General features: G+C 37.5%; 1 protein-coding gene across 1 annotated transcript in view; it reads left to right on the forward strand.

Annotated features, from left to right (window-relative positions):
- The window catches only part of cdk17 (cyclin dependent kinase 17), a 52,474-nt gene that overhangs the window by 5,507 nt on the left and 19,257 nt on the right, over positions 1 to 27,710 (forward strand). The window contains exon 2 of the mRNA XM_067391623.1: positions 20,512 to 20,660. Coding sequence (XP_067247724.1) covers positions 20,534 to 20,660 — 127 coding nt within the window. The 5' untranslated portion in view covers positions 20,512 to 20,533. The remainder of the gene's footprint in view (positions 1 to 20,511; positions 20,661 to 27,710) is intronic.

Consider the following 27,710-nt stretch of genomic DNA (forward strand, 5'->3'; position numbering starts at 1 on the left):
TGGTTCTCTCTCTAATTCTCATTCTCAAGGTTGCATCCCAAATCAGGTGCCATCACATTTTCTGTATTGACAGTGATTGTTCCAGTTGTGATTTACAATTTTTTTTGTTGTTGTTCAGCATTTATATCATTGATCATACTCAGTGAGCACAGATTGTTCAGAACCTTCTCTTCTGGCTTCCTTGAAGAGGAAGTGGCAAAGCTTATAGGAAATGACCTAATTATAGAGTTCATGCATGTCCCTCTCGTCACTGTAATGACATCATATTGCTGTCATGTTGTGCTGCTGATTGCGATTTAGGACTCTGTGACTGACATTAAGCTTTTGCCAAGTCATGCGGAAACTTAGTCTCCAAAAAGTTCTGTAAACTGCCGTTGGCTATTTGAACATTGTTAACCTTTCAGGAAGAACAACCAGTTACCGAACACAGGAAGAGAGGTGTGTAATACAAGACCAAAATGAGGGCAAACTCTGTTGTTGTGTGATCTGAGTGTTATGAGAGGAAAACTGTTGCCTGTAGCCCTGGACCCGACACCCATCACAATGAAAGATATTTCAGACATGCAAGGAATGTACGTGTGTGTGTTTATTTGTGTGCTTGTTGTCATTTCCCTCAAGCCTTGGTTTGGTTTCCAGAAAAAGACTATTAACTAAAGATAGATTACTAATCAATTTGACTATTTTCTACTTAATTGGTTATTAGTTGTTGTCAAATATACAGATAAAAGACATTTTTTTGGTATGTGTCCAAAGAAATATTATTTTGATGATGGATTGATACTAGTGTTGTCAAAAGTACCGACTTCGGTACTAAGGGGCAAATGCTGGTATTGTCACATTTTCACTAGTTTCATTACTGGATGAACAGCGTTTTTGAACAAATCTCTTGAATGAATGATTCAATGACAAATGCATTTTTAACAGTCAACTGTCGCCACCTACAATCGATACAATCGGTATTTGAAGCGCCAAGTCATTTTCAAAAAGTGATGCTCTATTTTGATCGCTTCCATAGACATCAGTGTTTATATCCGAACTATAAACTTTTATCCCAGCACTTGTGTGATAATTTGAGTTTATGTAAACAGAAATAACGATACTGTGTGGTTAAAAAAGCTGTTAGTTAAACTGTTTCATACCTACAGCCTACATGAGAACTGTTTTCTCGGTCAGCGGCAGCACCAACACATATTTGAATGTTCTGGTGTGATTTTTGTCAAAGTTTTAATAAACACAGGAGAATCGTTGTCATTTAGGAACGAGATTGCTTGGGTGTTTGAATCGAGATTTCGATCTTTTAATGATAATCGGGCACCTCTATTGACTGTCGGTCATGTTGATAACTCAGTTCCTGAAACTAGTGCATGGCAATAGCAAGGGCATGGGATCACATTGAATGCACTGTAAGCCGTTTTGGATAAAGATGTAAATGTAGTGTAAATGTACCATTTAGCATGTAATGTGAGTGTATGTTTCTTGTCTGTGTGTGTTAGCCTGTTCCTGGTTCTCTTCTCTCTCTCTCACCATACTGAAAGGTTTCTTTGTATAGTGCCGCACTGAGCCAGACTGCTTCTACATCCCACAAATACACACACACACAAAATTCCTACAGTACCATCTAGTGCCCATCTCACATTCGGTCCAACTGTGCTCTCTGCACCATATAGTGTCCTACTTTCCTCTGTGATCATCGCTTTGACACCATTTGTGCCATGTGTGTCAGTCTGTATGTGTTGTGCTCTGATTGGTTGATAATCTCTTTGGATTTCTCACACAGGACACAAGGCTGCTGGCTGAGAAGTAACATTGCTGACATTGTTCTACATTACAAAGAATACTAAACCATAATAATTATGGATGCACTATAAATCGGCCTCCATATTGGTATCGGCTTATATATGTTCATTTTTAATGTTATCGTTATCGGCCCAATAAGAAAATTTGGCTGATATATTAAAGCCGATAAATAATGGATTATTTCCTTCAGCTTAGACACTTCAGATGTGCACTGTTCACCATGATGGTTTTGAATTGCTTGAAATATGATTGGAATCACTTCAAAAAGGAAAATACAGTCAAGTGCAGCACAAGTCTGTTTTATAGGCTACATAACATAATGAGAACATTATAATTTTGTGCTTAGGACATTGCTTATAATGGTGAAACTTTTGTCTTTATAATCAATCTCTCAAAAATTATAAAAAAATTGGATTTAGATTTAGCGGCCAATATATTGGTTATCGGCTTTCATATATAAAGAATTATCTGTATCGGCCAAAATGTTCATATTGGTGCATCCCTAATAATAAGCCTTTAAAACATAAATTAGTGTTCAAACACACTCGTAACATTTTCCGTAGCACACCGGGAAAAGTAATGATTATGGATGTATCAGAAAGGAGGACAGAGACTTGCTGAACATTTTAATAATTTATTAACAAACTGTTTTCTGAGTCTCAGCTGCAGAGATGAAGTTGACGATGCTGTCTCGCCATCAGAAATGAGAGAAATGCATGTTTCAAGCAGATGACATAATCAGAGAATATGTGTTTTCGAATTTAATTGGTTTACTGAAAAGACATTTCAGGCTTTCTATTGACATGTAGAATGTCTGTGAGGAAAGTAGGGCTTGTATGAGTTTCGGCTGATTTGTGACGTGCTCCAGAAAGAAGTTCACGGCAATCGAGACGGCAGAAAGCGCATCTTTATTTTACAAAAGCACAAGTTTTGTTGTTATTGTGGGTGTACATAAGTAAAAATAGACCCTTTTAAAGTTTCAAATCATACTCTTATCTCTATGACCAAAAATGTTTTTCAAGTTCTTTTCGCTGTTATGAGGAAAAAAGGCAAGTGATCGCCACATTAGTGTTAGGATATGTACCAAATAAGAGCACACATTTATCTAGGTTAACATTAGAGCGAGCAGCCATGTAAAGTGGCAAACATTAGGCCACCACTAACAAATGATAAGCCATATTTGAGGTCGGTGAACGATAGGAGAATGTTTGGATTTCCTGCCCGACATACTTTAATTACCACATTGACCAACCGTGTTAACAATCTGTCTGTCATTGACTACGTGACTTTGCCACTTCCTGTGGGGTGTTTTTTTTTTTTTCTGCGACTAATTAAAATTTGGTTGACACAGCCTCCTCTTCTCATCGACTAATGTTTAGTTGACTATTAGGGGGCAGCTATAGTAAGGACCCTGGCTCACTACACATTGGGACACATGAGTCTATTTCCAGTGAAATGACAATGTGCTCATTGTACAACATCACTACTGGTATTTATGAACTACAGCTGAATATGTTTATGAGATAATTTTTTTATGTTATTTGAAGTACAATAAGTACTTTGCTTGTTACATACATGCAACATTTCAACCGTAAATAAATTACAAATGCTAGCTTGATTGTTTATTACCTGTCTAGCGATGTATGTTTAAACTGAAATATAATTAAATAATGGTTTGTATTTTAAAAAATATATTTGGTGTCATTGTGTAGTGAGTTGGCTCAAGTGAATTGTTTCATACTTTGGCACTTCCAGTAAGGGAACGTATGGAGCATTGATGCTTCCTGGCATTTTTTAAGGAGCGAACGTTTCAGTGCACTGGTAGGATTTTGCGAGTGAGACAGCGCTTAAAATGTCCGACTCCCTGATCAGTGTCCCCTGACTACTGAACTAGGCAGCTGATTGAGCTTTGTGTAGTACTGCATGACAAAACTTGTGCAATGACTGGTGGGAAAATTCCCTCTCCACTTCCCTTGAAGTGATATTTTGATGTAAACTTGTTTTCAATGCTGTTTGCAATGGCTTTGGACTGTCGTTGTTCTAGGGAGTAACTTTATTTATTTATTTTTAATCAATTTTAACTGTTTAAATTCTAGTGCAGTTTGGTGATTCATTCGAGATACACCGATCAGGCATAACATTATGAGCAGGGACAGGTGAAGTGAATAACACTGATTGTCTCTTCATCACGGCACCTGTTAGTGGGTGGGATATATTTGGCAGCAAGTGAACATTTTGTCCTCAAAGTTGGTGTGTTAGAAGCAGGAAAAATGGGCAAGCGTAAGGATTTGAGTGAGTTTGACAAGGACCAAATTGTGATGGCTAGACGATGGCTAGGTCAGAGCATCTCCAAAACTGCAGCTCTTGTGGGGTGTTCCCAGTCTGCAGTGGTCAGTATCTATCAAAAGTGGTCCAATTTTTTTATTATTGGATTGTAGTAAGTAGTTTAACTTGTACTACTTTATGTTATAAATAGCTTGTAGATTGGGGAAGCACTGCAACATGCACAGACATCAGATGGACAATCTCACAGTATGAATGTGCCATTTTTAAGCCACCGTGTTAAAAAAAGTTTAGCTTTGAAAAATGCGTCTGGAGACCCCTGCGCTCTGTTTCATTCTAGCTGTTTTGGAGCGCAAGAACGCATCCTGTGAACGGCCCCCCTAAGGATGCGGTTCCAAAAATTCTGTCTGTGCAACTCCGACTGAGTGAGAGTGTGTCTTGTGAGACTTCTTTCATCCTTCTACCTTTTAAAATATTTATGGCAAGGCACATCGATAGGGAACAGACACTTTGGTGTCACTCACATTCGACTGAACGAGCGTCTGTGTGTGTGTGTGTGTGTGTGTGTGTGTGTGTGTGTGTGTGTGTGTGTGTTGCCCACAGTGATCTCACTGGCTCTCACATGGTGTTTACATTCCAGCGTCTCTAAGCGACAGCTGAGCATCACAGATCTCTGCACTCATCTTTTTTTTTTTCTCATTTTCTGCATTGAAGCACACTTTGTACTTGGATAGAAGTTGATAATGTTACCTGAGTTTGTCATCTGTGAGTCAGAGTTAATTTTTTTTACTGTTAGGAATAATTGTGCACCATCTGTGATCTCATACACCTCATGTTTGAATGAATAAAGAAAATACATTATTTTAAATCTGTGTTAAAGGAATGTTCTGGTTTTTAGTACTACATCCTGACATGCTATCACAGAAAGTAAAGTCTATGAGGCTAGAAAGTGCTTATTGATTTTAATTTCATTTTTATATTTATTTTATTTGTCGACAATGCTACAGAGGACAGGTGATTTGGAGAATGAATAGATAATTCTATTCTGTGTTAGTTTAGCATCACTGAGGTATTATTATAATTTTAATTAATATTTTGAATATTTATATTTTTCTATTTTCTGCTTTCATTTTAGTTGGTTTTGTTCGTTTTTTGGTCATTTGTTTTAAAAAATATTTCAGTTAATATTTATTTAAATCCAAGTGAATTTTAATGTTTATAGTTTCAGATTTAGTTAATTATAATGACCTTGATTCTTTTTATGGAAAATGTGCTATTTGAGTTGCGAAGAAAAAAAAACTAGATTAGATGGATAAATTAAAAAAATATATTTTTTTTTGCAAAGTTCAAATTTTTCTTTGAAAAAAAAAAAAAAGCAAGCTTACCTTGTGGTAAACCTGATAAAAATTAATCCTTTTAATTTTCCCCTCCCATTTTTAACATCTCAATCCCATAATTCCCTCTTGTGCAAGGTCTGCTTTTAAAGCATGTTCCGTTTACCCTGGGCTGTCCTCACAGTTTCCTTCAGATGTGATTGATCACACTAGTTCATTTTTGTTTTATTCCCCAGGTCTTGAGTGATTTAGCTGATGTCTGGAAATATCTGTGCACATGATCTGTCATGGGAACAGACAGGGCCGTGGGGGTTTTATCACGGCGCTGTGTTGTGCAGAGTCAAAGGACCCTTAGTGTGCAACATGAGGTAGACAGCCTTAGATTTGTGATTTGTGGAGATGGCTTTAAGGTGCGAATACTGGTTAGCATCAAGTCCAAAGCTAGTAGTTAGCACTGTGGTTTGTAAAGTAAGCTGTTGTACTGGGTAAAGAGTTGGTCAGTGGATGCAGACCAACCCCCGCCATTAGTGGGTCAGCGTTGGTCACTTTTTGACAATGCGTAGATCACTGATAAGCCACTCAATATCGTGTTCATATCGCAGATGAATCTCCTTCGATAATGAACGCGATATTGCGTGGCTTATCAGTGAACTACGGCTCTGTCTATTAAATGCCGCTCCATTTGAAAGCAGGTGATGGCGATTTAGCGGTAATCAGGGAACCGGCTTTACTGACGAAATGCGCGCGACAATTGCATGCGATATATCGCCCAGCCCTAATTTAAACTTTTTTTTCCTGTACAAATTATTTTTCTTGCCTTTTTAAAATAGCTTAAATGTAGCTCTACACTCTGGCCTTATTTAGTATACGTGGAATCATGAATATGCAAATTAGTCCCCGCCTCCACTCAATCACACGGACTACCTGATCCGCTTGGGTCAGCTGTAGTAAATGCTACACAATGGCAAGTGGAAATATTGGTTTAATTCAGCCATATATGTTTGAACCATAAACTGATTCAGAAGAAGAAGAGAAAGAGTGAATTATAGAGGGTCGTCTACAAGTTAATGTATCAGAATGGTAATGCGTTTTATGTAGCGCTCTCTCTACAATGTTGGACACATAATGGTAATTGATATGATTAGCCTTTGGCTTGACTGCGTTATCAAACAGCTAATAATGTGTTGCTAATGTTACACAAACCATGTTCCCATTCAGCGTCTCAGAGTCAGACTGCTGCCTTCTAAAAATCACATGTGATTGAACATTATAGAAAGTAAGTGGAGAAAAGCCCCACCCACATGTTGATAGGATTGGTTACATGTTTGTGATGGTAGAAAATGGTGGTTTCAGTCAGACCACGTTTTTTAGATTGCAGTTTTAAGGAGAATGACTGATGAATTTGCATTAAAACACCACATAAGACATATAAACAACATTAAGAACTTGATTTGCACCACAGGAAGTCTTTAAGCTTTCTTGGCTTACATTAGCTACATGTGGTTTAAAAGCGAAGCACAAATGCATAGTGAAATCATGAATTTCAGGATTTTTTTTTTTCTTTTGGTCATATTCAAAGCAGAATAAAATCTCTAAAAATGTTAATATGTAATAAAGCAATGCAAATCAAAGTTCTAGTACTAAAATGACTAATACTGAAATAAGATTAATTAAATGATTAATTGTGCGACGGTTTCTATGCAGAAGTTTATTGGTCTGTTTATTTAAATGCGTTATTTGAGTTTGCCAACTAAACCGGTTTGTTATTGACTGTGGAAAACACGCACTCTCTTTCTGGTTATTATCTGAGAGCAGGAGAAAGTAGGGAATGATTAACTTTGAGTCAGATGGGTGTTAAACTCCCTGTCCAAAGTTTGGTTAGGTTACATCACACGCTGAAACCATCTAGCGCATTGCGGTGCACCATTCCACATAAATCGACCTACTTTTATTCCCACATGCTGATTTTTCCCAGTTCTTTAATATATTTATAGCATCAAACCAATATGTGTAGGTGTTTTTTTTTTTCCAGCTTTGTATTTGTTTATAGTTGCGTATTATTTTTATACTCCAGAACATTAGGTCTAAGGATGTAGAGAAATCATTGTGGCAGTACGTAACAATACCCAGAGGGCCAAGACATCTCACCACATGCTTTTGTTGCCCCTATTGTGATATTTGTTTGTGATTCTGCTCTGGAATGCCACTCACCTGCTATAGGGACAATGACAGGAAGTTTGCGGTCGACATGGCTACACGCCGTTAAAGAGGATCGTGGGATTAGCAGCCTCCTGCCAGTCAGGTGTCAGGATGGTCAGCCACAGATAAACCGCCGCCTCTCAATATCAGCTGAGAGCTCTGTCGAAGTGCCAGATGTGCACTTCCTGTTGCAGTGATGTTGATTTTGACCTCTGCGTCTTTCAGTGTATTTTGCTGAAAGGTTTGTGGCTGAAGCTGGGCTGATGGAGTGGTGAAGTGACACATCTGGGCGATGGAGGGAAGCTGGCCTGTGCTATGGGCTAAAAATATAAGGCTAAGTGGAGTAATGAAGCATCTTTCAAGCGGAGAGAGAGACTGAATGTGGGACAATGCAGATGCTTGTGGGACACTGAGGGATGGATGTTCTTATTCACTGACCTGTTAGTACTTGCCCTTCTTAAACTACTTCCTCGTTCACCAGTTTAATAACCAAAAGTACTATGTTAGTACTATTACAGCACAATACGATACACATGATGTGTAAATGTGATGATTCATTTAATTTTTTTCTGTCCAGTAAAGTACCTCATAAAAGTGGTTTTGACCACCCAAATTAATGAGTTTCTGCTCATTTAGATGACCTGCTTTTGGTTATATGAATGCACACATTAGTACATTTAAAAATGTAAAGGATCAATAGCTATGCAATGTTCTGAGGGAATAACAATAGCTGTATATTGATTTTATCATGCTTTGTTTGGACACATACCTTTTTTTTTGTGTTTTCTTATTTAATTACATATATATCATGGTTATACCATGTTTTTTGGACTTATACCATGCCAATACTTTTTTTTTTTTTAACATGTATCATGAATTTACTATGTGCTTTTAGAGATGTACCATGGTACATTTTTTTTAAATTTGGAATGTAGTCACGATACTGTAATTTCTAACTTCGATACCATGCCTTGAAAAATAATGATATTCCATATAGGGCTGCACGATATATCGCACAATGCGAAAAATAACATTGAACTTGAACGCGAGTATCGCTTAATTTAGTGCAATTATGAAATCGCAAAGGTTGCTATTTTTTTTTTTTTTTTTTTTTTTTTTTTTTTTTTTGTGCAGCTTGTGAATGATCTATGGCTCCAAATACTAATCCATTTGAAAGCACTGCGAGTTTGAGTCGCTTATAATGTGCATTTGAAAAAGCAACATGCGTCAAACATCTTTTCAGATATGAGAAGCATTTATTAACGTCTTGTCCAACAAAAGACAACATTTAATAACATGTTTTTACTCCCAACTCACTTCATAAAGACAGTTAAGCGTCCTTCTGTGAGATGATGTGACTTCTTACACAGAATAAGGCAGTCGTGTGTTTATTAGTCATGTTTAATTAATCAAAGAATTTCAATCTTCTGTTTATTCAGCTGCAGCGATATGATGCGTGTTATTTTCTTCTGCTGCAGGGCATATTTTGATTTTCTGCACAAGAGCGCCCTCTAGCTTTCAGATGGAGAAGCATTTTCTACTGATCACAGAGCCGTAAAGCTCTGACAAGCCACGCATTAAATAATCGCAGCCTTTGCCATATCACGTGCGATTTTAACCGATTTTATCTGCGCAATAAATCGTGCAGCCCTAATTCCATACCTTTTTTGATACCACAGGGAAAAACTGCAGTATAGATATTTTTTTATATTCTTGCATTATTTTGTTGTCCATTCATTGAAATTCTAGGCAATCAATATTTTCAAGCTTCAAAAAGTACTTGACATATCGTAACAGTAATCCATATGATGAACAGATTTGGACTTATTCACATACAAACATTCATCAATTACCGTTACAATAGTCTCACCTGCTCACTCAATGTATTTGTGTTTTTACAATGAGGTATTTTTGTTGTGCACTAGCTTACACACAGCACAAAGGAGCTTGATTTCAAACTTCGATTAAAAAAACAAAAAACTAAAAAAATAGAATCAAGATACAAATGAAATAAACAGTGCTTTAAGTTTTTCAGTTTGGTCTAAGAGTAGTATTGAGGTAAAGAAATACTACAGAAATTGAACAAAGTAATCAAATGTAAAATAACACTGGAAAGTCTTCATTATAAAAATTAAATACAGAATAATACTTAAAATTACAGTTATTTAGTCAAGAGCAGTGAGTGATTTTTTTTTTCTTTTTCTTTTTTTTTTTTGCTTTATATTAATGACGGAGACAGCAGCTGGTTTATTAGGCTGCTGTCACTTTAAGAGCGAATGCACGGATCCAATATACTGTTACACATGCGTTTTCTTTCCCAACTGTTTCATTCACTTTAGACATAACTAACTGTGTTTACATGAATACTCACCAATATGGGCATTTTGACAAAATTTTATGTGTATTTGACAGTTGAAGCATAATAAGCCGCAGAAAATAACTAAATTTGGTACTCACAAGCTGTTTAAGAAGCTGCTTTGGGCGTGAGTGTGAAACCTATGGAAAGGAGTAAAATTATGCGCAATACCCACTCCCAAATGATGATTTATTTATTTATACATACATGTACCATAGTAATTGCATGGAATTTTGTGAATTAGCTTGGAGTACTGTGCAAATGCCTTGGTGTATGAATGTGTAATCAACACCATTGTATTCCCATCTGTATATGCTCCTTTCAAACTTTCATCCCTGTTGGTCATGTGGGCACAGACTGTAATATCAGTCTGACCTTCCATTGACACGGTCGTGTGTGTGTGTGTGTGTGTGTGTGTGTGTGTGTGTGTGTGTGTGTGTGTGTGTATCAGAGATGGAGAACAGGCAGTTCCCTGCTGGAGTCAGTGCTGCTCGGTGCTTCATTCGTCATGGGGGATTGTGTGTGATCATCCTCTTATCTCTCTCAGACACAAACACATGCAGACACACACTTATGAGAATAATAAGAACATGGCAATACTTTCTAGACTGCTGTGAGTGGGTGTTGGGGGAAGTCTGTGTGTATTTTCATTCATGTTTATATACACAATCTCCTATATTTGCCTGGTAGTCATAAGTTAGTGTACAGTATGAAAAGACAATATGAAAAGATAATGATTGAATGGTATCTGTGTAGTTTATCTGGATATTTGCGACTAGAGATGCTTCCTCAGACACCTGAGAGTTTGCTGACATGAAAATCACTCGCTTTTACTGCATTGTGTTGGGAATCGTCTAATTTGATATAATCTCAAGTTCTTCCTCTTGCTTTCTTTCTTTTATTCTGTGTGGTTGTTTTTATCGGTGTAAGTATTTGCTGACAAAAGGACAAAGATCGTCTGACCTCAGAGTCTCTTCTCGTTCGGTCCTGCAGCAGAGATGTTTTGATTTTTGAGATCATATGTGTTTGTGTTTACTTTAGGCTGACAAACTGCATTATCTGTGTATCGCCACATTCCTGTCTCAAGGATTTTTGTTTGTGCTTGTGTGAGAAAAGTGGCCGGAATGGAGGATGGTGCTTCATACACAGAGATTCTGTTGCGACTCTTAATGATTGTTTGTTTTTCTCTTCTAATTTCTGACGCGAGAGTAATTAAGTTTGCATGCTGAAGATCTTCTGATGACATTTAAATTCAGGAAGGCGTTTGAGCTTCTGGCGAGAGAATTTGAGAAGATGTCTGCGTCAGGACCCTGTCTCCATAGCAAATTAATCTTGATTTGGGTCTGTCCTGATGGAGGGCTTTCTTTGAGGTTTTCCAGCTGAATATTTCAGTGTTTGTGTCGATGTGAATGAGTTTATGTAAGATAAACACAATCCATTGTGGTTGATGCTGTAAGCTGACTAATGCGCTTGAGTGTTTGTGTGGTCGTTTCATTTAATAAACTTCGACTCTGCATATTAAAGGTGCTACAGAGGATCTTTTCATCGACTGAGAAACCAAAGACTGTTAGTGAGTTTTTGAATTGAGCGCATGTGTAAGAACAACCCCCCTCCTTCACAGCTCATTTTGAGGGAACGCCTCCCAAAACTCGTGCACGAGTATTGGAACACGAGTGTGGAACATGGAATTTGCTGTGTCGTGTTAGTGGGTTCATTATGTCGGACTCACCGCAGATAACTCATAATCTGCAGTTGTTACTCCTGTCTCCTGACAAAAACATTGTATGCGGCGCCTGTGGAGTGTGGAAAGTTACTGGAGCGTGCAGCCGCGCTCGTCTCTCACAAGGAACGTCATGCAGTGATTGACAAGCCAGAGGGCCAACCGTTTATGCGATGATCGATGTTTTTAAGGCCCTACCTCGTGCACAGATGTATATCAATATTATTCCTTTCAGTGCACCTAATAAATAGTCTTTTATCAGTTAGTAAAGACAGTTTCAAGTAATATTGCAAAAATGTGTAAAACAAAACATGCTTCCAGTGTTAAATGGACCTCGGGGAGCAAAATCAGGAATAAATACTTGTGTATTGTCATTAAATAATAAAAAATCATGGCTTCAACATGTAAAAAAAATAAATAAATAAATTACACTACCGTTTAGAAGTTTGTGGTTGTTTTTTTTTTAAATCGTTTTTTGAAGGAAGCCTCATCTGCTCACCAAGGCTGCATTTATTTGATCAAAAGTACAGTAAAAACGGTAATATTGTGAAATATTATTACAATTTTAAATAACTGTTCTCAATTTTAATGTTTTAAAATCTAATTTGTTCCAGTGATGCAAAGCTGAATTTTTAGCATCATTTCAGACATCGTCAGTGCATGAGATTGTCCTGTTTTGTTGTCAGTATGCCGGAGCATGAGCTCTTCAAGCTCCGCCCTCTTCCGCCAGCTCATTTACATTTAAAGGGACACACACAAAACACACACTCATTTTTGCTCACCCCAAAACGTGTCAATTTTAACATGCTATAAAAATGATCTGTGGGGTATTTTGAGCTAAAACTTCACATACACACTCTAGGGGCATCAGAGACTTATTTTAGATCTTGTAAAAAGTGGTCTCCATAATAGGTCCCCTTTAAAACACTTAATAAACAATCTCTATATGAAACCAAATCCTACCTGAACGAAAATACTGGAAATTTTCTTCCATATTACATGGTTAATTTATGTTCATCAACACTTCTACTCTCACACACAAAAGATACGTCTTTAGCTTTTGTCATTGCGACCTGCAGGCGGTCTTCATTTATTCCCTCCATCTTCCCATCAGTCATCGAAAGAACATTGGTCTTTACATGCTTTTTGTTTGCTGCTGGGGGGCGAGAGTGATTTTGAAGAGAGTGCTAATGACACGTTGAAGTGCTTTAAGCATCGTCGAGTGGACCGGCAGATGAAAGAACCTCAAGACTGCCAGATCTGTCCATTTCTATGGCTCTAATTACATTACGTTATGTAAACGACGGCGATGATGCATCTTTGATGTCCTGTGTTGGGCGGATGGCAGATGTGCTAATGCACGCTAACACGCCACAGATCAATGCCGACATGTCAACAGGCCTCGATACCTTTCTGATGTCAGTATCTGATCCTAGAGCCTCGCTTTTAGAGGTGAAGTTCACATTTTTGCTGCTAACAGATGGCTTTCTCCTGGTATTATAGACCTGCTTGATTCAAACGGATGGTTATGAAGCCACTTGTACAGTCATGCGTGTAATATGCCTAATTTCACTCGCTGTTAAGCTTGCTAGCTGTCTCTCTTTATCTTTCTCTCTTGTGTTTGCCCTTTTTTTTTGGTCATTTTAGTCTCACTTGCCTGCAGTTTGGCGCATACGAGCAGAGTTGCCGTGGAGATCTCATGCTTTGTAGTCAAACACAAAGACATCATTCTGCTTCTTCTATGTCTCTTTCTCTCTCTCGTTCGCTCTCTTCTGTTTTGTGCTCGCTCACCCACTCCGTCACCCGCTCCATCTCTCTCTCTCTGTCTTTGGGCGTGCGAAGGGGTAAATTACAGATTCTGATCTGTGAGAAAGAAGATGCCGAGAAGTCCCAGGAAAGACGTGTTGCCATGGCAATGGGAATGGGCTTTTTGTTTGTGTGTATGTGGGAAGAGATAGAAAGAGAATGTGAAAATGCCAATCTTACCCGAGATTCCTCCAATATTCATTTGTAGATTTGAGATGTGCTTTCCAGACTTCCCTTCTGATATATGAGTGATTTATAAAAGTAAAACATTTTGGTAGGTTTCGGAGGGTGTACTACATGAATATAGACTTTTTAGGTTGAACTTTGGGGATATTTCCTTTTAGGATGCATGACCATATCAGTATGAACCAATATTGATGTCTGTTTATTATTATTATTATTATTATTTGTATTATTATCAGTCTGATATTGTATAATAATAATATCAAGGCTCATAATAATATCAAGGTTCATTTTTCCAGGGTTTATGGAAATGACATTTTAAACTTTTTTTTTTCTTAATTTTTCTTTCTAAGGCTATTTTCATAACTAGATTTTTTTATTTTTTTTTGTATACCAAACATGCATAATAAAATAGTATTTTTATACTTTATTCATAATTTGACATTTTGGAAACGTCCCCGATTAAAAACATCCAAATGATATTTACCTTAATTTTTAACCATTTTTCAGGATTCTTTAATGAATATTGAGTTTAAAAAGCAGCATTTATATAAAAAAGAAACATTTTGTAACATTAAAAAATGTCTTTACAGACACTTCTGATTAATTTAATATGGAAGCTTGTTTCCACCACTAAACAACTTTTTATCTCAATTGTGAGTTTTCACGCAATTCTGACTTTTTTTAAACTCACAATTTTGAGAAAAATGTCAGTCTTTTTTCCCCTCACAATTGGACATTATAACACGCAATTGCGAGTTCATATCGTGCGACTTTATAACGTGCAAATTCTGACTTTTACATCATGCAATTTTCACTTCATATCACGCAATTCTGACTTTATAACTCACAATCCTGAGGAAAAAAGTCAGAATTGTGAGGAAAAAGTCAATTACCTTTTTTATTTTTCATTTCATGCTGGAAACATGGTTTCAAAATTGAATGAATCCTTGCTCAATAAAAGCATTTGTTTCTTTTAAAAAACAGCACATACATATCTACACATGACATTTGAAAAGTAGCTTGTTAACGGACAAATTGATCTAGCTAGATTTACATTGCAGTGCAGTTACAAAGGTATTCTGAGAGGATTTTTGAGTCCAATTGCTTAGAAAAGTAAAACTCTCTAATAATAAGTTTGATTTGAGGTGTCTGCATCACAAACTTTGCGTCAGGTTTATTAATGCTTTTTTTTTTTATATCTTAGAGCTGGCTAACGCTAACTCTAACTCTCGCTAACTCTTTCTGTCTATCCAGGCTGTGGTTAATTAGCCTGCTGTTTGATGCTTCTGGCTGGTGGCTAGTGTGATGTTTGATGTCAGGCTTTCCTGCTCTAATTACCCTCGGCCTGTGGTGCCACCCGGCTGCAGGGGTCGTCCCAGCATTTAGCTGGAGCTGAGGGCAGCGGCAGTTCTTGGTGCTGCTGGTGTTTTGTTTCTATGTCTCTGCAGTGCTTGTGTTTGTGCCACTGTGAGTTTGGGATGTATTATCTGCTCCCGTGCCTCCCCCAGCCCACACGAGGCACATGAGGGTTTTGTTATGGTGTGGGTAATGCGCCCTCTCATTGCCACACAAAGACCCCTTATCTCTCAAGAGGAACGCGTACAGAGGAGGTTTGCTAATCCTGGCCTGGGGGATGTAAACAGATTCTCTCCCGGCGTTTGATTCACATACTTGCTTATGATTGGGCGACTGTGAAACTGCTAATATGGAGACACACAGAAAGATGAAAAGCGCAAAAGAGACAATAGATCTGTAGATTTAGCTGTTTCTGATATGCTGTGCTTTACTAATGGATTCTTTTGTCTCTATGTAGATCTTGAACTTGCTATTTATATTATTAATGACTGCTAAGTCAAGCGTTACTATTATTATTGCTCATTTCATTTGGAATAAAGAATGGACTAAGAAAAGACTAATTATTGCTTTAGTCTGACTTTTTTTCTTTCAGACTTTTTTTGACTAGGGTTAGTTAGTGACCAAAACACCATAGCATTGCTTTGACTTAGGTTTATAGGTAAAAACAATCAATATAGAAAACCAGACTTGTATTAGATTTGTTGGATAATGTTCTGTTTATCAAAGAATCCTGGAAAAAATTTGTATCATGGTGTCTATAAAAATACTAAGCAGCACAACTGTTTTCAACATTAATAATACGAAATGTTTCTTGAGCAGCAAATCAGCATATGATTTCTGAAGGATCATGCGTCTGAAGACTGGAGTAATGATGCTGAAAATTCAGCTTTGCATCACAAGTATAAATTACATTTTAAAATATATTCAAATAGTAATCAGTTAATTTAATTTGTAATAATTTCACAATGTGTAAGTTCACAGCTTCATTTTGAACCAAAATATGATTACACTTAATCTACATAATATAATCACCATAGACCACAAGCCCTGCCCACAACATGCATATTAAATGACCTGTAACTATATTTGCATATTTTTGCGGCCTTCTCTACCCCCTCCAGCAGCCTATTTTCCTATCAGCGTGATCCCGGGAGAGCTGCTGTCTGGAGACGGATGTTGCACCAGACCGGGGGGTTAATGACGGGAGGGGGCGGGGTGACAATAGACAGCACTGTCACCAATGCTCTTCGCTCATTGGCTATGCGGCTTGTCACCGAAACAACAGTGTTGGTGTCCTACCCTGAAAAAGAAAAGGGTACAAACCAAAAGAGAAAAACGGCCTGTACGCCCACTTAGCGATGCGTTTGTAGTTGTTTTAATGAGCCAGACTCGAGACGAGTCAAAGGCTCGTCAGAAAGTCCCTGTAGGCCAACATTAAAGGCTATGTCTACATTACATTAAAACAAAAATTTTTTGAAAAAGCATCTTTTTCTCTTGCTTTGGCCTTCTGTCTGAAACAGTGTTTTTGTCTTGCAAAAACAAGCTTTTTGAAGACGCTCTCCAAAGTGGATACATTTGAAAATGTCGTTTTCAAATTGTACTGGCGACTATGACAATTTCTGATTTTGTTGGTATTTTTTCTGTAGAAAGACAAACATAAATTTTGATGAAAGCCAACATATTAAATGCTACAGATGTATGTTTACTGAATAATCCACTATTTTGTAGAGGGGGGTCAAAATGACAATTTTCACCTGAGATTTGGAGCCGAATTAGAGGGGTGTAAAAATGACTTTAGAAAGATGGCAGCATCATTATTTTATTTTTACACAGAAATTGTTAAGACTATTAGTAAAATCTGTTGACTTTAGCAATCTTTGTTTCATTATAAGCCAACAGTGACAGTTCAAAAATGGCAAAAAGCACTTCTTGTTTTTTGCCTCAAGTTTGCATTTCTGTAAATCCAGAAGTATTACAGATATCTTAATATCCTTTTAGATTCTGTTTTGTAACAAACTTTCCTTTTGGTATCTTTTTAAAGGCCCTCAATGGTTCAATCCCAGAGATATGGGCATGTTAATGTGGCTCCAAGAGTAAATTGTATACATTTTCAGTGGTCAAAAACCAAATGTGGGTCACTTTGCATACAGCTCATACTTTTTCTTTTAAAGAGGAATATCTAAAGAACAAATAATGTTAAAACTAGAAATATATCTCATATTTTTCCATCAACTTAATTGCATACAACATACCTGTCTGATTGCCATAAATAGTAATTTTCCAAAGTTAATTATTAACTTAAGTATTCTTAAACTTTTCTTTTGAAATATGAATTTTCAAGGCCCTATATAGTTCAGTCCCATAGATACGGGGATCTCAAAGCAGCTCCATGTTCAACCATGTTTCCGAAATTTGGTTGATTTGACACGGACCCAAATGCGGTTTTCAGATGTATCCACATGAATGCAGACACAGCCGAAGCCTGACGTTGCATGATGGGAAATCACGTCTGCATGTCTTGAATGAACAGGACAGTGATTTCACAGAGTGTAAATGCGCCTGTATGTGTGTGTTCGGGCTGGTTTTGCCCTGTCCTAGCAGGTCTTAAACAGGAATGCCAACTGTTCAAACACAAGCCCATGAAAACACACGCTTGTGGCCTCAGGGTGTGTCCAGACCCTGCTGTCCTTCGTAGCAGAATGAGATACCAGCTGTTTGAGAAGATGTGCTCTGTCAGCGTGCACATTAAACTATCTGTCGGCGTTATATCAGCCTGTATCAGTAGTCTAATCCCTCATATGGGGGCTCAGTCAGCCCCCCCTTCCTTTAGTCTGTGTCGGATAGACAGATGGCGCACATGGGTATGCGTGACTGTATTCGAGAGGAACCAATCACAGATGCTCCGACCGGCCGTTTCCTGTAGTGTGGTCTTTGCATGCACATTTCCCACTTTGCAGCGTCCTGAAATCAGACACCATCTGAGAAAAGCCATGTCACTGTAACCTGATAGTCTTTTGTGCATCTCTGTGTATGATTACAGTGACCCGGCTCTTCATAGGGGCCGAATGTTATCAGTATATGCTGTACTTTTGGTATACCAGGAGAACCTTGGAGGGTTTCATTTGTACTTTGCTTCGTTCACTTCGTTCACTTCGCTTTGTGAACGCAACGAACCTTCAAGTCCTGTGTGAATTTGGGTGTGTAGAGTCTGGTGGTGGTAATACAATAGACAGAAAGAGTCCCGCTGCCTCCCATAGCAAGGTGTTTCCTGCCTAAAACGGTGCGAAGTCAGCATGTATTGAGAGAAATACACACACACACACTAAAGTTTTTTATATAAAAATCTTTAGAGAAGCCATGCATGAGTGATTGTACATTTAAGGGGTGTTATTATGCACAATGCAAAATGATTGCCACTTTATCACCATTATGCATGCCCTTGAGTAGTTTATTGCTTTTATAAAATGGCAACAAAATGTATTTTTAATAATTAATTAGGGATGACTGATTTATTATATTATATTACATATAAATGCATTTATTAATTTAAAATGTTTTATAAATTTATTTATTATTTATACATGTATTATTTCAATTTATTTATAAATAAATTTATTTTTGCTTGATAATTTCTCCACTTTTTACATTCAAACTACCTTTGCCTTCAAACCCTCATTCAATCAGAAATGTACCTCTTTTATTTTTTATTGCATGTTTTACTGTTAATATAAACCTTGTGTCTCATCGCTGTCATTTTATTTTGAGAAAATGCATTGGTGTAAAGGGAGTTTTGGCACATGTGGGAGTGTTTTAATAATGCAAAAGCATGTGTGGAAGTGCCTATAAAAACAGAATACAGTCTCCATGAATATTTGATTAAAAGCCTTTTGATTATTAATGATAAGGTTTTTTTAGGTTTTTTTTTTTTACTTTTTTGTTTATACTTGTCACGTGTGAGTCTTAAAGTCCTGCTGTGTAGATTAAAAACTGTCCCACTGGAAACTACAAACACGCACAAGTAAATGAGGCTTCCACATTGATCTTCATACTTAAGACTCCATGAAATGGTTTGACAAGCATTTTTTCCCCTTTTTAAACAGGAAGTTAAGGCGGGAAATATTGAAGCACTCCAAATTGTCATTAGCCAGTATGTCAAATCTTGGTAAAACTACATTGAAAGAAATAAAGACTCTTTAAAATTGTCAGTTGGGAAAGTTAATGGGAAAGTACAAGCATTATTAATGCTGAAGATGCACCGTAATTTATTTTTTTTTGCTAGTCAGAGATGAGCATTAGGGGGATGGGATGTTCTCTTTCTAGTGAACATTTTATTGGAATACGCCTGTGTGTACTAGATGAGTCATCACTATTTTGGTCTGTTTTCCTGGAAGAGAAGTACAGTAAATTTTAATTGACATGCACTAAAAGCTACAGAACTCCAATTTTGATTTAAAGGGTTAGTTCACCCAAAAATGAAAATTCTGTCATTAATTACTCACTTTCATGTTGTTCGAAACCTGTAAGACTTTGGTTCATCTTCATACCACAAATGAAGATCTTTTTGATGAAATCTGAGAGCCTTCTGTCCTTTTAACAGCTACACAAGTGAAACTTTGACACTTCAAAAAGTTAAAGACATTGTAAAACGAATCCATATGAATTGAGCTTTTTAGTCCAAATTTTGAAGAGACTTGATCGCTTTATATGATGAACTGATTGAATTTAGGCTTTTATTCACATATAAACATTCATTATCTCACACATCAGTTAAGGTAAACGGAAGCTCAAGCATATTCCCTTGACGTGCAATAACCAGTGAGATTCATTCTCGTTTGTTACGCAGCACGATTGAGCTTCAGAAAGAGGTTTGTTCTCGTGCGACAAGCAGGTTCAGTTGAGCTTCTGTTTATGTTCGCTGATCAATGTTTATATGTGAATAAAAGCCTAATTTCAATCTGTTCGTCATATAAAGCGATCGAGTCTCTTCAGAAAATTTGGACTAAACCACTCAGTTCATATGGGTTAGTTTTACGATCTCTTTATGAACATTTTGAAGTGTCAGTGTAGCTGTCAATGGAGGGACAGAAATCTCTCAGATTTCATCAAAAAGATCTTCATTTGTGTTCCAAAGAAGGAAAGTCTTACTGGTTTGTAACGACATGAGAGTGAGTAATTAATGACAGAATTTTCATTTTTGGGTGAACTATCCCTTTAAATTGTCATTTCCATGAACTAGCCAAAACCATCTCTAACAGCTAAAACAAATACAAAGTACTCAAAAACTTTGTTGAAGTGAATAAAAGCATGACTTACTCTCTCTATGAAATGCATATTCTTCTTTTTAGGCTTCTTTTTAGGCTAATTATTATTTTTACAGGAAAGAAGTCTTTGTATGCTGCATGATTGCAGATATTCACAGGCCGATGATCATTAACACACTCTGTGTGTGTGTGTGTGTGTGTGTGTTCCCACAGGCCCCCCCTGCCTCAGAGGCCTATGGAGAGGATGAAGAGGTTTAAGAGACGTTTGTCGCTCACCCTGCGTGGAAGCCAGACGATCGATGAGTCGCTCTCGGAGCTGGCGGAACAGATGACCATCGAGGAGAACAGCAGCAAGGACAGCGGTGAGTGTGTACCTATTGTTTGCTGTCTGTATTGTATGTGCAGGGTCACTGTTGGTGTTAAGTAGTACAGATTAGAGACTGATTTATTAGTACTTTGATTAGCTTGTGGAATAAGGACTGTGGAAAGCTGGAAAATGTCCACGGGAGCGGAAAAAAGGGCCTCTTGTGTAACAAATCAGGACGCACGGGCTCTATAAACTGATTGTCAGATTTTGGAGCTAAAGTATTTTCAGTAAAGTTTATTATATGAGGTAACCTGTTTTGTACTCATTTTCACATTCACATTTTTTCCACATTTTCATCTTTCAGAATTATTTCCCTTATATATTGCTTTGTCAACATATGTCGCTACACTAATATTTGAAGACCACAAATATTATGCATTTTTGTAGTAATGTGAAGACGGCTGCATGTTTACTCTGCCCTGACTTCTGAGAGTCTCACTCGGGTAGTTACTGGATCCCTGTATTTCTTTCTAAAATTTATAGGAATAAATCCATTTAACTGAATCTCTTAAAATAACTTGGAATGTGTACTTAGTTGTTTCATAACTACGTCTGGTTCAATATAACTTACTTTGACCCATCGAGCCACTCTGGAGTGTAAAACACAAATGTCAAGCCTGGACTCTTATATTACTTCACTATTTTCTTTGGATGCTTTATTCTCTTTTTAAATTTTTTTTATGTTAAAGGAAGTCAAGTTAAGCTCAATTAATAGCATTTGTTGCATAATGATTATTAACACATAATTTTTTATTCGTTCCTTATTTAAAAAAAAAAAAAAGGCAGATATTGTACTTACAATAGAAGTGAACAGACAATTTTTGTGTTTGTCTGTATTTATTTGAGCTGTAATGCTTTTAAAATCAAAAGTCTCATTTTAGGGCTTTAGGCATTACATTGTCAAGAAAGTTGTAAAATTGAGCTTCACACAGAAAAGGTTTTTCCCCTCCCTTTAAAATCATATGTTGTTAGAGTATTTTATTGTTTGTGGAATGCCCCATTTACTTCCACTGTAAGTCTCTCACTGTAACCCAAACTTTTTTTAAGAAAAAGAAGAAACGACAGATGTTACATAATGCCTTGTTTACCTTGTTAAATTTTATTTCATATGACTTTTGTTCACTGTATTTACACCCAGAGTATTCTATTTTCTACGGGTCACCTGTATCGATCACGTTAGCACGGGTTAGTTACCCTGACAGAAGCATTTCAAGCTTACTTGAAAAGCTGTCAAGCTGCCATTCTGATCTGTCATAACTGAAGTCTGTGCCATTTGTGACCATAAACAGTGCTGAACCAGCACTGATATGAAAGAGGTCTGCTGTCATTCTTCCAGTCAGTTTGAATGCCTAAAGCAGTGCAATTTCAGTTGAATGGAAATTTTACGAAGCAAAACACTCCCTGTCCTCTTCCTCAAAGTGCTTTTTCTTCTCCTCTCTCTTGTTTGTCAGCTAGTTAGTAATTACGTAACAGCAATGACACCCCTGTGAGGAGAATGAGAGGAAGGGAGCATGTGACAGCTTGTGAGAGTTGGGCTAAATTAGCTCCGTTGCCTTCGGGCAAACCTGACGGATGGACTAGAATCACACAGACTGATTCAGACCGTACAATGAGACTCTGTAAACTGTAAGTGTGGTGTGAATTCCGCTGCGTTCCCGCTTACCTTCCGTCCCCAGTGAACCCATGGGGGCTGTGTTGCATGCTCGACTGAGGTAAAACAGTAACCACACTTATCAAAAGCACAAATTCAACTAACATGTTTTTTTTGTTTTGTTTTTTTTGGCCAAGACAGGATGGTCAATTTCCACGTCCTTATCAGAGCATGAGGGAGGGTTTTAAAATGCCCCTATTATGCTATTTTAAAGGCTCCTCATTTTGTTTTGGAGGTCTTCTACAATAGGTTTACATGCATCAAAGGGCAAAAACACTTTAATTTTCACATAATATACATTGCAGCATCACCTCTTTTCTCATGTGTCTGAAACGGTTTGATTAAAGGATTCAGCCTCTCTAAACCCCTCCTTTCTGAGAGCCTGCTCTGCTCCGATTGGTCAGATGACCCAGTCTGTTGTGATTGGTCTACCACTTATAGAGCGTGTTGGAAACAAAACACCCATTACCATTTCTGAATTTCAGCTCCGGAAGCTTCCTCAGTGCTTATATACACAGTGATATAAACAGTGCGATGTTGTCGGTTTTACCTTATCAATTTGAGCCTGAGTCTTCATCCTTTGAAAGTGCTTGCGAAGAGAAATTGCTTTTGCAGTGCAGAAAACAGCGTCTTCAACATGTCGACAACGTGAACCAAACTCTTCCAGGCCTCAGCTACAACTACAGTGTTTGAGGGTGGTATGAAGTAGATGTTGTTTGCGGGCAGCCATTGAAGACCATAGAGTGGCATGATGCAAATTTGTTACAAACCTCTGAGGTTCGAGCTAGAAATAAGACAATGACTCCATTTAGCATGCACTTTGATCTTTGAATCTTTGCAGATCTTTTAAGAATCGGCTATTTTACACTCTACATGAAAGGCAATATCCGAAAAAGTATAATATGGGCACTTTAAGGAGACTGTAAATGCGAAATGTGGTGAAAATGTTCTTGAATGTAGGGTAACTGAGTTCAGAAATGGCTTTCATAGCCAACTTCATGCTGAATCGAGCATAATCATCCCTAAAAAATAGCAGTTATGACACAGTGAGCTTAGAGTGAACTTGCGGTTTATATCTGAGCATGAATTTTATGTAAGGCTCTGATTGAAACCCAACCCGATCTCATGAGAAAACAAACCTTTTTTTTTTTTTTTGAGATGGCAGATTTGTGCAGTTTGATCTATATGAAAACTTATGTTTTTGTTTTTTGTTTTGTTTTGTTTTTTCTAAGATTCATACCTAAACCTAACCGTAAATGGGTATTGTATGAAGTCGTGTGAATGGGGCCAAGTATGGTAACCCATACTCAGAATTTGTCATCTGCATTTAACCCATCAAAGTTAGTGCACTCAAATTAGAAGTAGTGAGTTTTGAAGACACACTGCAAACTGTGGAGACACACACCCAGAGCAGTGGGCAGCCATTTTTGCTGTGGCACCCGGGAAGTGATTGGGGGTGTTGCTCAAGGTCATTGAGAATCAATCCCACAACCTTCAGGTTACCAGTCTGACTCTCTAACCATTAGGCCATAATTGTCCATAATCTTCACAACCTCATATCTCATTTTAACCAAAATGTAAGGTAGTATCGCATGCTCTTCTCAATTATAGGCAGCGCCTTAGTGCATTGAGTGAAATTCATATGACATTCTTCCATCCAAGATGGCAGACCATCACCCAATATTAGGTGAATATTTTGCATTGCAACATATTTAGCATAAATTAAATCAAAATCAACTGTGAGCATTAGCTGATTTTTTTGATCTAAGAAATATTATATTTAGTCACTTATAAGATAGGGGCCATGCACACAGAACGTGTTTTTGCTTTTTTTGCATGTATGTTTCGCGCTTTCACAAGTACATTTACACTGATATGTGCACAACGCTCTAAATATGCCCACTCAGCTATGCATACACGTGTTCTCCGTGTGGCTCTTTTTAGGTCTGTGTGTTGAATGTGGGGAATGGCAGTGGTGTTGACCCAGCCGTTTTAAGTCAGACTGATGAATGTTTTATGAAGACCCTGCCATTACGTAAGGATCTTATGGCGCTCTCTTCTCTTTCCTTTAATCTGCACATTAGCAAGGGTTTCTAACTTCTGCCACTGCGCAGGGTAAATCCTCAGTCAATGCAGCCCATCTGGATTAACATTCAGAGGAATATTATGCACTGTGATTGCAGTTCGATGTAAGCTGATGTCCGTTTTATTTAATTATCATTATTTTAAAAGAATAACAACCTTCTGTGCTAGTTATTTTTTTTTTTTAGGTTTGTTGGGACACCTGAAAGAATCATCTAATGTAAAGATTTAAAGGTTCTGTGTTAATTATACATTAAATGAGCCATTTGATTTATATTCTCACTTTACCCTCAGGAAAGATGTGCATGCAATATGGAAATGAGAGTAATTGAATGGACGTTTTTGTCTCATTAACGTTGAAGACTGTTCGGAAGAAAATTACACACTGCTTTTAGGTTTCAGATGTAATTTTTAGGATTTAACTTTTCAATCTGCAATCGTAGATGCAGTCAGCAACGCATCTAATACAGGGGACATGGTTTAGCATGAAGGAAATCAAATCCTGATCCACTAAATTATTTTTTATTTATTTGAAATATTTGCGAGTGTGCAAATTACCACACACATTTTTATATAGCACATAGCACAGAGGTTGAAAACGCGCAGGCCACACAATTACCATCTCTGAGAATAACCACAAGTAGTGCATTTCAACACTTAAACAGGCATGTGACTGATAAAGGACATTATGTTCTATACAGGGCACACAAAATACAAACCTTAACAAGAAATTTTTCCAGACAAACATTTTCTTAATTTGCCAAAAATGGCAGACTGCAGGAACATAACACCTCTTGATTAACATTTAAGTCAATTTTGTTTACATAGCTCAATATCACTAATCACAATCCAAACAACATCCATCCATTTTGGTTGGTCACTTGAAAATACCACTTAATTTTTCTATAACTCATTAGAAAGGTCTAAAATAATATCTGTCATGCCTGTGAAGGAAATCTTATTCATCCACAGAGAGAAAAGAAGTATATTTAAAAAGTATTATTTTTCTCTTTTTTTTTTTAAAACCCAAAATAGGGGGTTGTGACTGTGAGCATTAGTGAGTACACACATGTATAATGTCTTTATTCATACTTGTAGATGGAGGGCACCCTAGTGCAGAAAGTCCACAAGTGAGGCTCATAGAAGTCATAAACCTTGACGTTCCAGGAAACCCCTTATATGGACAAACGCCTCAAGCTATCATTAGCAGAATGAAACAGATAGATGCTTTGACTGATTTAAAAATTAAGAAAAACATTTGATTGTGAAAATAAATATATATATATATATATATGTATATGTATATGCTGGGGTAATGTGGGTATGATTGAAAGGTGGTCCATATCCTGATTAAAGTTGCTTATTTCTCTGGATTTAAACATTCTTGGAAACATTTGGGATAATGTACAAGTCAACAAAATATATAACGTTGTTCTGGTGGTTTTTGGATATTTTAATCCAAAAATCGTACATATTGTGCCTTTTAACATAACTAATTTTAAATATCAGCTACTGGTCTGTTAATCCTCCGTTTTGCCCACAGGAAAGACATGAATAGTACATGAAAAAGAGGATAGATGGTTGTTGTTTTTTTTTTTTTTGTACAGCTTCCTTAAATTTCAGACAGTCTTTGTTTTTTTTTGTTTTTTTCTGTTTGTGGTCTGGTGGTGCCAGAACAGGACAGTCATGTGCACCATCTGCCTTGCTAAACTTGTTTTAGTCATGTGTGTGGTTTTGTGTTTATTTGGCCTCTCTGAAGACATCCTTTGTCTCTATAATGAAGAAATAGACTGAATTTATGTCTACCTGTGTACATTTTGGCACCAGGAATGGATGTTAGGGTGCCGCACAAAGACCCCTAAGAGTCTGTCACCTGAGACTGTCGGCACGGCAACCGTAGACCCAGCCTTGCTTTGGGCCCAAGAGCTTCTGCTGACATGAAGTATTTTCCTCAGGAGCGCTGTTGCTTAGCAACAAGACAGGATAGACGTAGAGTTTACATTTTATATACTTATGCACTGAATGTGAAAAAATGTTCATGATATTTTCTCAGTAGTGGGAAAAATAGCTCTGTGTTTGTGCTGTTTGGTGTTCTTGTCTGTCCAAATTCCACTATTTTGTTGTAACTCCACACCTGCTGATGCTGTCGGTGGGACATTCCTGCATTTGACAGCATGACGTATTGTCACGGCCCGACCTGTTGAGCGTTACCATGGCGTTGGCTGTGGAACATTTCAGAGTTTCCATGATGCTTATATGGAAATAAGGTCCCAGTGCGCAGCTGGCAGGCTGCGAGTGGAACTTTACCACATGGGTTCGGATGGTTCAGACCTGCGCCACACTGAGCCTGGACTGTTTTGTGGGGTGGGTGTGTGTGAACCTGGTGTTTTGTTGGATTGCCCTTAGTAAGCAGGTTGAAAGGCCTGTTGTAATGAGAGACACAGCTGTGGTGTGGGAAGATATGAGAGAGAGAGCGACCACAGCGAAAAAGAGAATGCTCTCTGAATAAATGCGGATACTACACCATCAGCATTTCATGTTCAACCATCAAAAGACAGTCTGAAAAAACAATGCAAAGTCAACGCAAAATCATAATTGATCCTGTTTATCTGCTTGGGAACAATTTATCATTACATGTTGTTGCAAAGAAAAAGATTGCCTTCGTAATCTTTCATCACAATGTAATAACTTGCTCTGCCTATGAAATGTCTTTCCATTTATGCTGACATCATCAAGCCCTCCCAGTACCCTCCAAACTTTATAAAGAGACCAGTTTTCACAATTCAGTCAAATCACAAAGAATAAAATCTAGCCTGTTTTTTAGTCACACTTCACACTTCACTTTACACTTCATACTTCACTTTACACTTCACACTTCACACTTCACTTTACACTTCACTTTACACTTCACACTTCACTTCACAATTCACTTTTTACTTCACTTTTCACTTCACACACTTCATTTTTTCCAACTTTTTCCATTTTCAACCTTTTTCCATCTGTTGTTTATTTAAATTTGATGTTCATAAATCCATTAAGCAGAGTTCAGACTGCATGATTTTCAAAGTAGTCGGGTCACTGTTCTTTTCACACTGCTTGACTATCTTGGCCAGCATTCAGTCGCTGCTGTGTTCATACTGCATGATGGATCTGCAATAGAAGGTTTCACACTGCATGACTTTACAATAAGAAGAATCGCCGACAACTCTGTCTGGCACACAAACTACGTTTCACAACCAAACACACATGAGATGTGACAAGGAAACAACGCAATATCACAAGAGTGGTCTATAACTCCTCCCCGAACTCCCT

Source organism: Chanodichthys erythropterus, chromosome 8 (genome assembly GCF_024489055.1).
Source record: "Chanodichthys erythropterus isolate Z2021 chromosome 8, ASM2448905v1, whole genome shotgun sequence".
Taxonomy (NCBI): domain Eukaryota; kingdom Metazoa; phylum Chordata; class Actinopteri; order Cypriniformes; family Xenocyprididae; genus Chanodichthys; species Chanodichthys erythropterus.